A 17,543-nucleotide genomic window follows, 5' to 3' on the forward strand; every position below is an offset into this window, starting at 1 on the left:
TGCTCTAGACGATAAAGTTTTGTTTTACCATGAAGTAATCAATGGATAAAATGCTATTTACGATGGAACAAATTAGAAACATATCATGATTTTTTTTTAAATTCGCGTTTTCGGTATTTTTTGACTGTCGTATTTCGCCATTCGCGTCAAATGGGGCACGTAGCAATAACTCAAAACTTTCAATAAAGCGAGTCAAATGGTCCGAAGCCAACCGTCTTTCCGACTGCGTCAGAATGCCTCCCAGCAGCCACGTAAGAACAGCCACAAAACCGCTCAACAAAAGACCACAAAAACGCCACCGAAGTAACAATGAGGTTATGTTTACTTGTCATTTGCATGTTTTTGCAGTAAAACAACGGAAAACAGCGGGGGTTTGGTGTACCCTGGGGGCGATACGGCTTTCAAAGCCTTGCTATCGGCGCGGTTTTGTGCGGCGATTTGGTCGCACATCTCTGATTGCGATGAAACGTACAATTACTGGGAACCTATGCATTATCTAGTTTTTGGAAAGGGGCTGCAAACATGGGAGTATAGCCCTCAGTATGCACTTCGGTCGTATACTTACTTGATGTGCCATGCAGCCCCTGCATATATTTACCACAAGTTGCTGCAGCCAAACCCGTTATTGATGTTTTATTTCATCAGGTGTTTGTTGGGACTGATTTGTGCTTTAGCGGAAGTTTACTTTTACAAGTAAGTGTGATTTAGGGTTTTTGCGTTTTTTAATTCATGCGATTAGGGCGGTTTGTCGCGAATTTGGAGTCCACATAGGGCGCGTTTGCCTATTTTTTCAAATTTTTGCAGCTGGAATGTTTATATCAAGTACTGCGTTTTTGCCGAGTAGTTTCGCTATGTACACATCTGCAGCTGCTTGTGCAGCTTGGTGGCAACAGCGATATCCTCTAGCAATTTTTTTCACAGCTTTGGGTTCACTCCTTGGTAAATTAAATATTTAAATAAAATGTAGATGAAATTAGGAATGTTATTACAGGATGGCCTTTTGCGGCTCTTTTAGGATTGCCCATCGCTTACGATATGCTAGTCCGCCGAAAAATGTACGTTGATTTTTTTGCATGGGCGGTTATCTCCGGATCGGTGGTACTTTTGCCTATGATTTTAATCGATTCATTCCAATACGGCCGTGTCACGATAGCCCCATTGAACATCGTCTTATACAACGTGTTTGGGGGCGCTGGGCCTAATTTATACGGGACTGAGCCATTTACGTTTTATTTCATCAATGGTTTTAACAATTTTAATTTTATATGGGTAAGTTTCTGTCAAAGTAAAACTTTAGTAATGTTTTTTTTCTAACAGATTTTAGCCCTACTAAGCCCTATTGCGATTATTCTGGGACATTTTTTCCTACCAATGAAAAACAAAAGCACACTTTATTTGCCTTATTGGCTGTCTATAAGTCCCCTGTTTTTATGGTTGGCTGTTTTTATGGTGCAACCTCACAAAGAGGAACGGTTTTTGTTCCCGGTTTATCCGATGATTTGTCTTTGTGGGGCCATCACAGTCGACATTGCCCAAAAATTGTTTTTCAGGGTCTGGAATTTAATAAAGACAGTACCACATGGTACCCACTATCTAGACATTACCATGTTCATCATGGTGGCTACAATTGGAGTGACGGGGATTTGTAGTAAGTTTAAAATTATTTACGCGGCTAGTCAATTTTGTGGATTTTCTGTTAGTGTTTTTTTTTTATTCAGTCAACCAACTTGGCAACATTGTAATGGCGTCATTTGTCCGCTTATTACCATAGTAACTGTCAAAATTGACGGCCCGGTTACGACACTTTTTTACATTTGGTTTTTAGATGTTTCACGCATTTTTGCTCTGTATAAAAACTATCACGCTCCTCTTGACCTGTTAATTGAACTGAATAGATTTCCGGCTGAGTTTAACGTTCCAGAACGGGCAATAATTAACGTTTGTTTGGGGAAAGATTGGCACAGATACCCCTCTTCGTTTTTTCTGCCCAATAAAAATTGGAACGTTCGTTTTGTTCAATCGGAATTTAAGGGTTTGTTACCGGCGCCTTACTCTGTCGGTAATAACGCGACTTATGTGGTTCATAACCATTTCAACGACCAGAATCAGGAAGAACCGAGTTTATATTTTAATTTGAGCAAGTGCCATTTTTTGCTGGATTTGGATGTGGGTAAGGAGACGGAACTGGAGCCGAATTATGCGGAAATGAAAGATCGTTGGAAAGTTTTGAAAAGTTACAGGTTTTTAAATGCAGCAAAGTCGCATCGGTTTTTTAGAGCTTTTTATTTGCCGTTTGTTTCCGAAAAGTTTGTACAGTTTGGCAATTTTAGCCTCTTGCAATCGACGAAATTAAGAATAAAATAATTGTAGCAATACGAATCGTGTAAATTATTTTTCCATATTGTTACTGTCTTGTTGAGTGAACTTTTTTTGTGATATAGTTGTGATTTTGTAACTTGAGTGTAATAAATTATGAAAAATATTTGCTTCTTTTATTAATGGGAGGGTTATGTAAACAAGAAATTCGAAATTGGCGCGTTGTCATTTGGCGCGTGGTCGATGGCGCCTCCTATGCGTGATTGTGTGCGCAGCAGTCGCGGTTACTAAGCGCCATTGTTGGACGGATTGACTATTTTCTAAAAATACCTCAAAAAGAACTAATAATAAACATTAAACGAGAGTTTTTAGTGTAAGTGGTAAAGAATCAGAAAATTAGTGCAATAGTGCGGTGAATTTTTCGTTTGACTTGAGTGCGAAAAACAATAGAAAAAGACTAGTCAATGTCAGCAGGCGTGTCAGATCAGGTAAAAATCAAAATAGCATTTTGACAGTTTCTCGAGATAATCCACAAGCAAAACTGCAATAAAATTCTTCGTTGGTAACGGCAATTAATCGTAAAATTTCTCTTTCATGCGCCGGTTATGTCACAGCGGATGAAAGGACAGGGAAATCAAGGTAAGAACGTCTTTATTTTAAACCGGACCGTAAGTGTTGAAACCGGCGATTTTAGTGTCCAATGGCCCTAAAGAACAGCTAGGAGCGGGTGAAGGCGCTAGCGGCTCAGAGGAATTCGAACCATGGAGGTCTCAGCAGCAGAATTCAGCCGCTCACACAGCCTATCCATCAGTCCCCATTTCAAGTGCGACAGATTTGTACAATATGAGCACGGCAGGTACACCTGAAAGCAATAAACGAGCCGCAGACGGGCCTTGAAACGTTATTTAAACACACTTGAATAACATTGGATATTCCTGTCTGTCGCAACCGCGAGAAATTGTTTTTCTCTTTCTGTAACATTACAATAACGCACCGTTTTGATTACAAATGAATCAGTTCGATAAGACTTGGCAGTTTCAGTTCAAAATTTGACACGATTCCAATTACAGTTTTCTGTAATTTAAAATTCCCCAAAAAAACATTGAGGTTATGTTCGAAATTCAAAAAACTAGTGTTGAAAAAACGTGAACGATGTTTGTGCGTTTTACAAGTGAGTCGTTGCCAGTCGTGCACATTTTTTTTGTCATTTCCTTCCTTTTCCTAGACGTTCCCGTTAATTCCTGCTTGTTTTTTTAAGGATATTACGGGAGCGGAGGAACTTATCCATATCAAGCGTACGGTGTAGGCGACGGGACATGGTCGAACGGTACAGATCCGATGACGTTTTTGAGCGGCTATCCACACGATTCATATTCGATGGACGGTTAGTTCGGTTTTTTTGAATCAAAAAATTATTACTTTTGTATTGTGCAATTTTTTGTAAAGGAATGTTCGGTCCATCGACCACTTTTTCCACCCCAACGGCTTTTGGACAACCGTCGTCCTTCAACTACTTCACAGCACACAGCAACGGCGACTACAGCACGTGGGGAAGCCAATTGGGAGGACAACGCAAGTACGAGGACTACTACAGGGACCCCTCAAACATGTACACGCAGGCAGTGCCAGATTCGATAAAAAGCGTCGAGCAGGCCATGCAAATACTAGGTAAGAAAGCGAAAAAATTATTTTTTCTCATATTTGATTTGTCTTCCTTAATTTTCTGTTCATAAGTAAATCAGGTGGTTAAATGACTTGATTATTACTTTGCATTGTTTCTCGCTAACAATCATGTGGTGTTAACATGCACTAATTAGTTCAAACAAACCAATTTGGTTATAAACAATGCTTGCGAATTTTTCATTTTTATTGTTTAGCAAATGCTAAATAGTTGGGTGTAACTGTAACGAAAATAATGTGCATTGTACTTATGTTTCATTTTAAAATTGACAAGATAATTCTACGAAATGATACCATGTGGAAATTGCGTTATAATCATATTGTTTCTCTGAAATCGGTTTATTTATATTTTGTAATTTTAGAACAGGATTGTTGTTTAATTCCGCATTGTACAGGAGAAAACTTGTAAAAATGTGTAAAAAATAAAAATGTATGCAAATATTTTCTCTAAAATTAAAAAGGCAGTGAAGGATTGGAATTAACTTTGATTTTGTTGAAACTTACGAAAGAAATTGTAGTTTGTTATTGTTGAATTTTTTAGAAAGAACTTTAAGGGTTTTTAATGAAATTAGTTATAGATTTTGTAACTAAATCGCCTAATCGATTGATTTACAGGGTCCATTTTTTATACTTTAATGTGTCACAACAGCTGCAGACCAATTGTATTCAATAAATTCGTTATATAAAAAAGACATAATTCCACAAACATTTATCACGTCTCTATTAATTACAACTTTTCCAGTCCGACTCCATAATTAATCGTTAATTTAAGAAGTACCACTGTGTCAATTAATTGTCTCAAAGCACACGATTTCAAACTATACAACGTGAATTATCGCATTCAATTGATTTTTGCATCATAGACATAAAATCATCGTCGGAATCGTCTAAAGAGCCACTCGGTCAAGCAAAGAAAACGACTTGGGCGAGCATCGCCAGCCAACCGGCCAAACCCCAACTGACCGTACAGAATCAAGGACTGAAAAAGAAAGGTCCAGGTATGCCACCGGGTCCAATTGTGCCCGGTAAACATAACATGGACATAGGAACGTGGGATACGAACAAAAGTACGCCACCGCAATTGCCCATTGTTAATAATACGGCACCGAAAACTATTGCACCGGCTATGAGTGTACGGCCCGGCTGGAACGGTCCTCCAACGACACGGCCGGCACCTCCAAGTGCCCCACGACCTGGACCTCCACAACATCCCATGCAGTCGTATCAGCCCCAGGCGATGATGCAACCGCATTTGCCGCCGCCGGTGAGCATGCCCAACATGCACACAGTAAGGGTTTTACGACGAATTACTGTAGCTTAGGATGCGAAACGATTTTGTATCTCGTTTCGTCTCCTAATCTACAGTCCTCCGAACGTTTTACTTAAAAAAATATTCAGGTGTTTTTGATTTATTGTTGCGTTTGTAGGGTTTGATGCCGGCGCCTGGCGCCCCCATGCCAATGCTGGTGACGCAGCAGGCGCCGACACATCCTGTCCTGGACGAACTCCGTGGTAAGAACAACTACAATCCTTCCGAGTTCGATTTAACGGCACCAAATGCTCGTTTCTTCGTGATAAAATCGTATTCGGAGGACGACATCCACAGGAGTATCAAGTACGAGATCTGGTGCAGCACCGAACACGGCAACAAAAGACTGGATCAAGCGTATCGCGAACGCGAAGCACACGGTGCCGTCTATTTGTTCTTTTCTGTGAACGGTTCGGGACATTTCTGTGGCATGGCACAGATGGTGTCACCTGTGGACTACAACGCGAACAGCTCAGTGTGGTCACAGGACAAGTGGAAGGGTCAGTTCAAAGTGCGTTGGATCTACGTTAAGGACGTTCCGAATGTGCAACTACGTCATATCCGTTTAGAAAACAACGAGAATAAGCCGGTGACGAACTCGAGAGATACGCAAGAGGTACCGCACGCGAAAGGATTGCAAGTGTTGAGGATTATGCATTCGTATAGGCATTCAACGTCGATTTTTGATGATTTCGTTCACTATGAAAAACGACAAGAGGAGGAGGATAGTAGAAAACAACCGCACAAGGATAATCACGACATGTCAGGACATGGGAACAGGGATCACAAGGAAAGAGGGGAGCACAGAGGCGGTAGGAACCACGATAGGGAGCAGGATAATAGAGATAATCACAGACAAGGGGGCCATCGGAACAATGACCATCACGGAGGACATCATAAAGTAAGTGACTTGCGAAAATTGATGAGTGAATAATTATGCTTAAATGCATTGCATTAGATTTTTTTATCATCTCGGTCCAGTATTGCCACTTAAAAAAATAGTTTTTTTTTAAAAAACTGTAAACTTTAATAAAGCACAATTTTCGCTCAGTTTGGTAAATTTTTCTCGTTTTTGAATAACTTGTGTTTTTCGCCTTAACTTTTCCACTTTACACAAAAAACTAAGTACTTAGTTTTAGAACGTACTTAAAACACTTGCAAAAGGCAACCCCATTTTGTCCAGTTTTTGTCGTCTGTCGGTTTATTTTTAATGAAATTTTGTTCAATAATTTTATTAAAACGGCAATTTAGCAACTTGAAAGAACTTTATTGAAAAATAGAACACAGTACATTATAGAATTCCTTAAAACGAATTTCTAAATTTAGCCCCGTCTTTTCGTACGGCTTCAATAAAAACATAACCAGATTTAATATTTCTAAACACCCCGACTGCCTCATTGTGGGTCAATCCTTTCATCGGTCGATTATTAACCGATATAATTTGGTCACCTTCACGCAAAACGCCCATTTCTGCAGCTTGTCCTTGCTCAAAAATCGTCTTTACATAAATTCCCATCGTTCCTTTGGGCGAATCTTTGCCACCAACGATCGAAAAACCCAACGATTTCAAACCGGGACCTTTGCAAAATCTTAGGGAAAATTGCAACTGACCGGTGATATTACAATATTTTTCGCTGTAAGTTGAGTTGCGACGTCTTCGGATTTGGACTGCTTCGGGACTGGTGAATTTTCGCATTCCAGTGATTGTAGGGACTTTAAAAACGGAGTGTTTATCTCTTGAAATCACAATTTCTAAACTTTTGTCGTGATTTAAAAAACTGTTAAGCGTTATGCATGGTCCAATTTCCGTCAATTTTCGTCCGTTTATGGCAATAATTTCGTCACCAATCTGCAGATTTCCGTTTTTTTCGGCGACCGAGTCGGGTATTATCCGTGAAATGTAATAACCTGTGATTTGATTTGATACAAAAGTCCATTTCGGGTGGATTTCAAGGCCGATTGGTTCGTTTTCGTCCAATTTCAAAATTACAGTTATGGTTTCATTCAAATCACATTTTTGTCGTTTCACAGTGCTGTCACAGTCGTCGTCACATTGTCTCAATCGTTTTAAATTATTATTTTCGGGCTTCACAAATTCGTCGTCACTGGTTTTTAATTTGATGGCACCGATTGGTGAATCCGTAAAAGAATCGTCACTGTTCACTTTGATTAAAGATACCGATTTGAATTTTCTTGCCAAAACTATGTTTGTCAAGGTTGTGAGACTACCGGCTGAGAAAGCCCTGCGGTGGGGCCTTGTGAGTTCATCGTCGGATTTGTGGCGTCTCAGAGCGAATAAATTTTTAATTGATTTCATTTTACGGTAACTGCTTGACGCGCTCGATTAGATTTCGTACATTTCATAGTGTTATCTTTATCCGGTTGTTATCGTGCTCAATTTTTTGCTTTTTGACGCTTTATTGTTATCGCAGTTTTTGGCGAGATTTGTTGAAACAGGCTGAAGTTTTTTTAGTGCTACACCAGGTGCGTAAACAGGAAATCAAAAAAGACTATTTATTGAATTAGTTAAGTTAAAATGCGCGATTTTGAAGTGGTAAAATAATAAAATGTGTTTTTTTATAATATTTTTTCATGTTAGGTATTTTATGTTTGTTTTGTTGCAGGACCGCGGCGACAACAATCGGGGTCGTGGAGGCCGAGGCGGACGCAATTAAACAAAAAAAAAAATCGATGATAATATAAAAGAATAAAGAAAAAAATAACACATTGTTATGGCTGCTCTTTACTGTAGTGTTATAATCTATTACTAGCTTGTTATTTCATATACTTCACATAGACGGTATTCAGATTAGTTAATCCGTACTGATGGTTTCTGCATTGCTCTAGTTTAGACGCCCCCTCCCCTCCCAGTTAATTTTTCTACATACAGTTGTTACGATAATAATTTGCTTATATCATGTTGCTTTCAATGAGATAATAACGACCGGTTGAGTTAATTGATGTGTATTTGCCTAAGAAAAAAGTTTCAGTGAATCATCTGGGTCTATGTGGTGTTGCTATTTTAAAGAAAAACCAAAAAAATCCATAAAAAAATTTCCAATTAATTTCTTCATGTGGGTTTGAATTGAATTTTTAAATATCGACTTTAACTAAAAAGGTATATGGATTCTAGTAATATAGTTGTATAAATAAAAGAATAACAAACTAGTGGCCCCCACTCTTCGGATCGGGCTGAAAAGCAATCAAAAAGAAAATATAAAAGTATAGTAGTGCAGTGCTCATTTGATTTTACTGTCGAGTGGACTTTTTAATAAATTAAATTGTAATATATAATAGAAGAACGTTGCGAGGTAGTTGAATTAATTAAAAGTGTTGATTTATCCCGGACTAATTTTGAAAATCAGCTGCGAGTCGTGCCGAATATCCACGAAGAAGAAATTTTAAAACCAACTATCCGAACACTCTGAAGCTGTGAAAGTGATAACAGGACAAATAAACAAATTGGCTAAAGTTTCGTTTCATGACGGACAGTGTGACAAGTTTGTTTGTATATGTTACAGTTTTACTGATGTTTTTCAATTTTGTAATAATCTTGTAGGAAATGAACTATGTGCAGTTTTTATTAAGATATTTGTTAAAAAAATGAATAGTTTAAAGCGAGGCTGGAAAACCCGCAAATGCTATGTTTAGACTTAGAAATCTCGAATGCGTTCATCTCACCAGATTTTGTAAATATTGATTAAATGTATATTTAGGGACAATATTGTGTTTTTGTAGGTGCTACTACTTTATATATACAAAACCAGCCACATTTCTCACCATTTCTTTGTAATAAGATGAACATAGCATTTGGTTTTCGTTGTCTTTTTGTACACTGTGCCTAATATATTAGACTGATGCACTGAGTGCATTGTGATTGTAAAATATTGATTGATTGTGTGATCCGAACAGTGGGCATCCTCTGTTGATAGCTACATCAATAAAAGAAACATCAATTATGATTGTAAGTTTCTTTGCTTGGCCCATCCTCGGTAAGTGCATATCATTGACATTAATCATTATTCACTCATTTTTCCTTATTGTTACGATTTGTTTCACACTTGTTATATTTTTTTCCTTCTTTTCATTAAGATTGTGTAGCAATATTATTATACAATTATTTCCCCTATAACGAATATATTTATGATAATTTGTTACAAATACAATATGAAGGTAACAGTTCCGTAACATTTTCTTTTATTTCTTTTCATTATTTTCCTTATTTTTCTATAGGTGGTGGTGGTGGTGAATTGTAGTGCACTGGTAGCGACATCTCATCACTTCAAAACGGCCTAATGGTATGTAATAGTTTAAGCACGACACATTTGCATTTTGTAATAAAAAATACTTGAAAATTAAAAAAAAATAGCAACGAACCGCATCTATATTATGTGTTGCCTAAACTCTGTGTTTATAAATGAACCACATTTATTAAACTTTATTTCTTATTAGAAAAATATATAAAAATAAATTAATTGATTAACACAACAACAAAAAACGCAGTCTTAATCATTTCACGAATAATATTTTTCCACCTCTTGGAGCAATTTGGGGAAATTCTCTTCATCAATGACCACAAATTTTTTCGCCCCCCGACTAAAATAATAAATCTCGCCTGTGTAAATATCAAACCAAAGGGCATGAATATGCAGTTGATGTTTCTCCAATCTCTTTTTTAAAAAGCCATAACTTGCGATATTTTGTAACTGTTGCAAAGTATTGATTTGCGATAGCTTATCTTCTATTGTAAATTTGTTTTCGGGATCGATGTAAGCAACGAATTTTCTCATAGGGGTTTCGGCTTGAAAAATTAGAGGTTTGCCGTAGTCTGTCACTTGCAGTTGTTGAAATTTTTCTAAACTTGTGAGAGCATGTGTACATAGCCAGGCTCTAAGGGGTGATATTCTTCGATTATCCTGGGAGAAAAAAAAAATAGAATTTGCTTTTAAAATACAAGATTACCTGAGAAGCAAATTCACTGTCTTGTAGTTTGTATAAGAGATTGATGGCTTTGCAGTCACTGTGACCACAAACAATGATGTGGCGGATGTCGTTCACTACACAGCCCAGTTCGAGGGCTGCGGGTTCATTGGTAGTCAGTTCGTCCAAAAAGTGTTGGGAATGCGGGATGATGTTGCCAGCATTACGCACTGATGATTAAAATTAAAAAATATATAACACAGAAAAACTATAATTTTGGCTTATACTGAAAATATTTTGAATGAATATGAAAGAGAAAAAAATTATTACACGTTTTTTTAATGCCTGGCAACTGCACATAAGTAATTACAGGCAAAGGATTCTTCCGTTATCAGAAATTCAAAGGCTTCGTAGGAAATTACGAAAATAATTTGAAAATGTTTTTAAAAGCCCTGTTACAAGTGACGAAATAAATTACTGTTGTTAAAATTGTCTAATCTTTGATGCGAAGATAAAGCACTAATCTAAAGTTTATAGACATATTAATTATATTAATTTTGAGTATCAATAAAAAAAATATATATACTTTTAATTTAATCATTTTCTCTTGTTCCATAATTAACTTATCACTTCAACTGATGAAACTTTGCATGATATTTTAAGTAGTAAACATTATACTAAATGATAAATTACACATATTTACCACTATGAAGTTCGACATTAGATTTTTTTCGAAAATATGTAAATAAATTTATTATCGAAATACGACAAACAATGTAGTAAAATTTTTAGACAAAAACTGTGATTTTGAAGGGCAAATTAATTTTTTTTTTGAAATGCCATACTTTTCGCAATTGTGTAATGAAAAATGGTGTGCAACGGTGATGGAAATGTTCAAAACGTACTTATCATTTTTGACAAAGAAGATTACAGATTACATATTAATTAAGAAATTTCGTAATTGTATTAACAATAAATCTAATGATTGAAATGAAATATTCATCCACTTCCCATTAAAAGGCAGAGAAAACGAAATAGTAATTTTTATTAAAAGAAAACAAGCATTAAGACACTCATTTAAACTTTAGAAAATATTTTTTTAATTTAACAATCTTCATTTTCATTTAACAGAAGTGAATAATTGTGTGTTTTGAAGCTTTTGTTAAAAAAAGTGTAAACATTTATTTGTTCCGAATGAATCTCGCAACTTACCTACAAACATATCGCCCACATTAGTTTGTGTAAACCTTGTCGGTATCATTCTACTGTCAATACATGTAAAGAAAACAGCTTTCGGCTATAACAAAATTAAAAAATGTTTAAAAACTTGGCGCTCCATAGTGCGCATGCCCCAAAAAAAATACATAGCGCATATGATTTTTTTTAATTCTTGAAACGACTTACCATAGGATTGTCTTTGACTTCTTTGAACTGCTTGACCATTTTTTCCTTCTTGACATTTCTGTACCTCATTATACCTTTGAGAATCCGATCCATTTTACAACAAACATCACGATCGTAAAGCAACAAGTTGTTGAAGGTCTCGCTTTCCCTCTCCCCACAATGCTCAAAGTCCACCTCTTGAGTGATCATCAATATCGATTCAAATTAATTTTGACGAAAAAATGCACGTCCGACACGTGGGGGCACAGAGAACCCCACCAAACAAACACATACATTAATCGATCAGTAATTTGAAAAAATAGTAAGGGCGTAAATAAAACAGTAAATAATTCGGGATATTTTTTATTGAAAGATATTTTACATTATTATTTTTGAATTTTTTATTTTGGGTGTTCCTGTCATCTTGAAACGTCACTGTCAAGTGTCAAATCAAAATTTTGAGGTTATGCAAATAAAAATGTCAACCGTTTCGGTGTTTTGTTGTCTTCGGGGTTGTTTAGATGGTTTCAAGTTTAACTCAACCGTTCCTCACATCCCTCGCGAAAATCCAATTCAGTTAGATACGGCGTTTATGGGTAAGAACCTCCCTAAACCATTGAAGTAACCCTACATCTGTGGTTTCATAGGCTATGAAGTTGTGATAGTAAAAGGGGGCCAACGGGTTTGTGGGGCTGGTGCAGCCTTAGGCAACGCCCCTTTGGTCCAATCAAAATCTTACTTTGAGGTTAAGGTTCAACAAGGGGGCTCATGGTCGATAGGTCTGGCGACCAGACAAACTGATCTTAGTTTAACCAAAGGAGGGATGGACGAATTCTCGTGGTGCCTTTGCAGTGACCACATCATTAGACACAATAAACAAGAATTGTACAAAATAAACATTTCAAATGGTGCTTCTGGCGAAATTGCTGGCATTCAAGAGGGGGATGTTGTTGGAGTGTCCTTTGACCACATCCAGCTCAAGTTTTACGTAAATGGAACTGAAATAGATTTTGGGGTAACTAACGTCAAAGGGACGGTCTACCCTGCTCTCTATGGTATGGATTTTGGGCGTTTTTCTAGGTTTATAAATGCCAGTTTTTCAGTTGATGATGGTGCCATCTTAGACATAATTCTAGACAATTTTAATTATTCGCCGCCTTCAGGATTTGAAAAAATCATGCTTGAACAATCTTTGCTCTAATATAACGATCAAGTGATTCATACATCACAGTATTTTTTATACTATTTATATTTTTTTAATTATTTATTTTATTTTAATAGGTTTACGAACAAATAATAACATTGATAAATGTGTATAAATGTGTAAGTCTTGAATGTATATACTTAATGTGAAAAAAAAATCTCCATCCAATGCATTTGTTTCCAGAATATCGTAATAATAATAATTATAGTTAAAAAGACAGTTACGCTTTCTCTCAAATATTTAAGAACACGTTTCACATATCATGTAATGAATTCAATAAAAGTATTCCATCACTTGAAATGTGTCGTTTGGGAGGGTGAATTAAATGTTTGTAATTCTTGTAAAAAGTATATATTTTTTTGTACGTACTCGTATGATATATGCACCTAAATATATGTTACAAGAGTTGTATTATTAAACTAAAGGTCTGTTTAAATTTGTGGTAAAAACAACTAAGTACTACAAATGTACCTACAAGTATTACAAATTAAATCAGTCAATAACATAATTAGGAGACGATATGTTCGTTATATATCATTAAAATAAATGCAATACACAGTATTGACAACTGCACGACACAAGAGACTTGTAAAATATAACAATCACTATAATAGGGCACCAGATTGTCTTAACAACAATAATCTTCCTTAAAAAATTACGGCATCAGTTCGATTACTTACTTAACCCTGTCATTAATTTAATTAAATAAAAACTAATGGTTGAAATTGCACTAAAATAATCCTAAAAATAAGTTAGCTGCATCTAAGAATATTATTTTCGTCTTTGGTATACGCATATTAATATTAATAAGATCTACGCTTAACTCAAGGCAGTGTTATTACAAATGGAAAATGAACAAAACTAAAAAACGCTAGTGATAAATAGAAAATGTGGTGTTGCATGTGTGGCTCGCATTTTTCAAATTTGATGAAGTGTGATGTTTTGGAGACGGCTTTGAACGCTAATTTTAGAATAGAAAACGGTCCTTTGTTCTTGCTACTCCCGTTTACCTTATTGTCGATGGAGCGGTCATTCAGTGACAATAAAAAACACCACAATTTGCGACACGAGCCGAAGACGAGTGGTTAATTTGTACTTTTTCTTGTAATTATTTAATTTTTTAATCTTATCTCTAAACCGACAGTCGAAACATAAAAACTCTCCAATTATAGTTGAATCAGCACAGGGTCATATTTTATCGTCACTGATGACCGCATTTCCTCAAACAAACCATTTTAAATCCAAACACGTGCGTGATACACAAATAATATGGCACTCTAATTCGAAACGGTCGCATCTTCAACCAACCTATCCCAATCGAACTCCGTGACACCACTCCTTGCAGTCAACTCACCCAAATGACTATACCTCTTATTAAAATCGCTATCTCTCGCCCTTAACCGTTCGAATCGTTTAAACAACAATTCTTTGGCGTATTTATACAACTCGATATCAAGACTATTCAATGCGACAATTTTTGCCGCTTGTTCGTCGGTCAAAGTCGGCATTGTTGAACTCGAAACCGTCGCATTATTTTGCTCAAACGGCACCGCAAACCTCAAATTAAAAGTCTCCTCGAAAATATACTGCGACATTTTTTGGTATTCTGTTAAACCAAAAAACGCCATCGATTCGAGATTTTTTTTCGCGCTTATCAACATCGTCCTGTCTCTATCCGCCTTCGACATGTAACTCTTATCATAACAACCCACCAATTCGAGATCTGCCAACATTCGCGTTTGGCGATTCACTGCCAAATTACTCTCGCATTCGATGAACTCATCAAGGGCGACTCCGCCCCAATCGGGGCCCTCGTAACATGGGGGTATTTCGTCGTCGGTGGCTGGACGCCCTCTGCAGAAGTGTCGGGAGCCCTTCCAGGTGGCCCCACGTTGGACATGTCTGAATTCGCTCAGATATCGAGCAACGGGCTCTCGAAGAAGGGTGATGTAGAAGTAGCGTCTTTTGACGACGTTACCTTCAAGTTCGTCGAGTTTTTCGTCTACACAACTGGTTAGTTCGGTCCAGTCGGCATGGAGGCCGCATTTCCAGCCGGTGGTGTAGCGGCTGAAGAGCCACGATTGGTTGGAATGCGGACGGAAACAATAGCAACGCTTCCGGGTTAGTGGACAAGTGCATGGACGTTTCAAGTCCAGGTCGTGGACGAGGTGTTTGCCAAAGGAGGTGCCACCTGCATACATTTATACTCTCAAGCGCCATTTTTTATTAGGTGGGACGGCAAATTGTGAAAAACAATTAAACCGTAATTTTTACTTTGTAATGAATAGCACTCTATTTTTAATCCGCAACTAAAAGCATTTTAAATTGGAATCGATTTCGCTGGAACCCAATAGCGCAAACACTTTGCTTCATTACAAGTGCGAAACATGCCTTCGATAATTTCCCTAATTAATTTAACACACGTACGAAGAGACAAGCGACTGTTAAAATGAAACGTGATGTTGGAAGTGTCTTGATTATAAATTAGTAAGAAATAAAGATGTAAGCAGACACCACAATAATGTTATTCTTTGGAAAAAAATGAGGTCAAGACGTCGCTGAAAAACCCTCTTTTAAAATAAAGGAGTGGGATTTAGCCCTTATAAAAACAATTTTCACCGTAAGGTCTTATGTTTGCCTCGCCTCGGTCGTATTATTAATTTTAGCACAACTATTTTAAGTAAAACTTCTTAGTTTTATAAACAAATCGTCAATTTTGAGGTGTTTGTAAATGTAATTTTACAAAAAAATGCTTCTCCGTTTTGTTATGTATGTAAACATCACAATGTACGCAAGAGATAATTGTTGTAAAAAAACACGTATAGAGATTAGATTTATGTTAATTTCTGAGTATTTGCCCAAACTCATCGTTAAAAGTAAATTTGCATTATTTAAAATTCCATATTGTTTTGTCATCCGACATTTAATACAACGGGAAAAGAACAAATGGGAGTAAAATTATTAAATAAAGTAAGTGAAGGTTATTTCTGGATAACCATCATTTAAAATTATAAACACGCCAACAACTTCCTTTATAAACGATTCAAAAATAACGAATTTAATATCCTTCGTTTATTTTATCAAACTGGAAAATGGGGTGTAGACTAAAATGATGTGGGAATTTTTAAATTCTATTTTTGAATTACAAGACAAAACATACAACCATCAAAACGAATTCTAAGTACTAGTTAATTGAAACAACAGCTGATAAAATGTGATAATTGGTAGTTCACAATTACACAGAAATTAAATAATTACAACTTTTAAGTTTTTTTTTAGTTTTTATCTTTCTTTTTTTCAATAGTACAATATTTATTTGTAATATTTTGAGAAGGCTCTGCACAATTTTTTTCAAATTTGTCGGAATCATGTGTGTAAAAAACTACTGTGGGATTAAATAACTATTTTCATGAACCCATTTTGTTCTTTTTTTCTAAAATGAAACATCCGTTGCTGCTTTAGAATTATTTTTCTTTCAATTTCGATCGTATTTCTCTTCTTTTTCATTTCTCTGAAATACATATTTGAATTTTTTCGATTCTCTTCTTTCTACCCAGAGATATTTGAAAAATGAATTTACAATATCTGTATCACTGTTAACATTATAACAGTTTTTCCATTTATTTTTTTTTATTTACTTTACGTATCAGCCAGAGGTTATTAGCGACTATAATAACCAATGTTAACTAACAAAATACAATTTATTGGATTGTCAACTTTGGTGAAAAATTCCGGCTTCCACCAAGAATGCCCACTTATTAAAATCCTTTATCAAATAGTTATTAATAACACGACTCCGAAAACACAAGCTTAAAGTTCGAGGGTGTTTATATTCTAGGATTCAGATAATAGATTTGCAAAGCTTATCTTTCTAGGAAATTTCAAATTATAACAAATTATATACATATATATATTGCTCGAAATGTCTTGGACTGCTTGTTTTATCATTTGAAAAGCACATGCCCTCATAAACTCCTTAACCCTTTCATGTGTGTTTACACCGACCCATATGGTCCCAAAAGAACAAAAACGTCTCTAATTTCCTCTGTTTACGCTATCCAAACTTTGTGCAAGTCGTGTTGACAAGAAAACTTACCAGTCTTCTGCATGTGGAGAAACACCATTACATCATGTGAATCCATATCGAAAAAATCATCGTTCAACATATCCTCATAACTTAAACCTACTTTACTGCTAGCTTGAGAGAGCGATTTCCCTAAATTGTCTTCTAGTGATATGGATGCTTCTTTATTACTAAGGGCACATACCTGTCAGACATACTCGGTCAGAAAACAAAATACTGAATGAAAAAAAAAAATGCTCACTTTGTCTGGACAAAAGTAGCCGAAACCTACGATGCCGAATAGGGCCAGAGCCACACAGAAAATCCCTATCCGTCTCAATCTGGAAGATTTTGGCTCCATTTGTTTTATTTCATACACACCATTCGGCAACAGCAAGGCTATGTCGCTGTCAATTACTTGCACCGACACGCTCTTCAAATTCTTCATTATTCATTACACCGAACGCAACTGTTAAGTTTTCAACATGTTACCAGAAGACCTCCTCTCACTACCATTCGCACTTAGAATGTGGAATTGCCAAACTTGTAGACATATTGACAGACAAAAAATAAACTGAGTTAGGCAACCAACGTGGCGCTGACTCGGGCGCCATCTGTCAATTTTTGCTAAATAAAAAATATTTCCAATCCTCTTCTTTCATAACAAC

The 17,543-nt window shown here is 36.3% G+C and overlaps 5 protein-coding genes across 9 annotated transcripts; 3 read left to right on the top strand and 2 right to left on the bottom strand.

Moving 5' to 3' along the window:
* The first annotated feature begins 30 nt into the window (after positions 1-30).
* Positions 31-2,482, top strand: Alg9 (ALG9, alpha-1,2-mannosyltransferase). Its single transcript, XM_966003.4, has 6 exons — positions 31-303; positions 349-693; positions 740-939; positions 992-1,269; positions 1,318-1,648; positions 1,826-2,482. The coding sequence occupies exons 1-6, from the start codon at positions 197-199 to the stop codon at positions 2,362-2,364; spliced, it is 1,800 nt and encodes a 599-aa protein (XP_971096.1). The 5' UTR covers positions 31-196; the 3' UTR covers positions 2,365-2,482.
* A 116-nt stretch (positions 2,483-2,598) lies between these two features.
* Positions 2,599-10,457, top strand: Ythdf (YTH N6-methyladenosine RNA binding protein). Of its 5 annotated transcripts, none has more exons than XM_064357091.1 (8): positions 2,599-2,804; positions 2,931-2,955; positions 3,011-3,172; positions 3,575-3,700; positions 3,763-3,984; positions 4,860-5,260; positions 5,424-6,206; positions 9,539-10,457. In XM_064357091.1, exons 1-8 carry the CDS (start codon positions 2,781-2,783, stop codon positions 9,599-9,601), a joined length of 1,806 nt encoding a protein of 601 aa, XP_064213161.1. In that variant the 5' UTR covers positions 2,599-2,780; the 3' UTR covers positions 9,602-10,457. The 5 variants fall into 5 exon arrangements, with proteins under 5 accessions (XP_064213161.1, XP_064213160.1, XP_064213162.1 ...); XM_064357090.1 differs by having other exon boundaries at positions 2,600-2,804; positions 4,860-5,284; XM_064357092.1 differs by having other exon boundaries at positions 2,600-2,804; positions 3,011-3,139; positions 4,860-5,284.
* On the bottom strand, positions 8,904-11,808 carry CAHbeta (Carbonic anhydrase beta). The gene is made up of 4 exons (XM_965877.4): positions 11,630-11,808; positions 11,438-11,522; positions 10,268-10,455; positions 8,904-10,221 (listed from the first exon to the last, which is right to left on the bottom strand). The coding sequence occupies exons 1-4, from the start codon at positions 11,720-11,722 to the stop codon at positions 9,820-9,822; spliced, it is 768 nt and encodes a 255-aa protein (XP_970970.3). The 5' UTR covers positions 11,723-11,808; the 3' UTR covers positions 8,904-9,819.
* Positions 11,809-11,902: 94 nt separating this feature from the next.
* On the top strand, positions 11,903-13,112 carry LOC659523 (uncharacterized protein). Its single transcript, XM_965822.5, has 3 exons — positions 11,903-12,204; positions 12,256-12,663; positions 12,712-13,112. Exons 1-3 carry the CDS (start codon positions 12,075-12,077, stop codon positions 12,807-12,809), a joined length of 636 nt encoding a protein of 211 aa, XP_970915.2. The 5' UTR covers positions 11,903-12,074; the 3' UTR covers positions 12,810-13,112.
* A 28-nt stretch (positions 13,113-13,140) lies between these two features.
* On the bottom strand, positions 13,141-17,420 carry Hs6st (Heparan sulfate 6-O-sulfotransferase). Its single transcript, XM_965768.4, has 3 exons — positions 17,138-17,420; positions 16,909-17,080; positions 13,141-15,003 (listed from the first exon to the last, which is right to left on the bottom strand). Exons 1-3 carry the CDS (start codon positions 17,321-17,323, stop codon positions 14,090-14,092), a joined length of 1,272 nt encoding a protein of 423 aa, XP_970861.1. The 5' UTR covers positions 17,324-17,420; the 3' UTR covers positions 13,141-14,089.
* Positions 17,421-17,543: the final 123 nt, after the last annotated feature.

This window comes from Tribolium castaneum, chromosome 5, assembly GCF_031307605.1.
Source record: "Tribolium castaneum strain GA2 chromosome 5, icTriCast1.1, whole genome shotgun sequence".
In the NCBI taxonomy this organism is placed as follows: Eukaryota; Metazoa; Arthropoda; class Insecta; order Coleoptera; family Tenebrionidae; genus Tribolium; species Tribolium castaneum.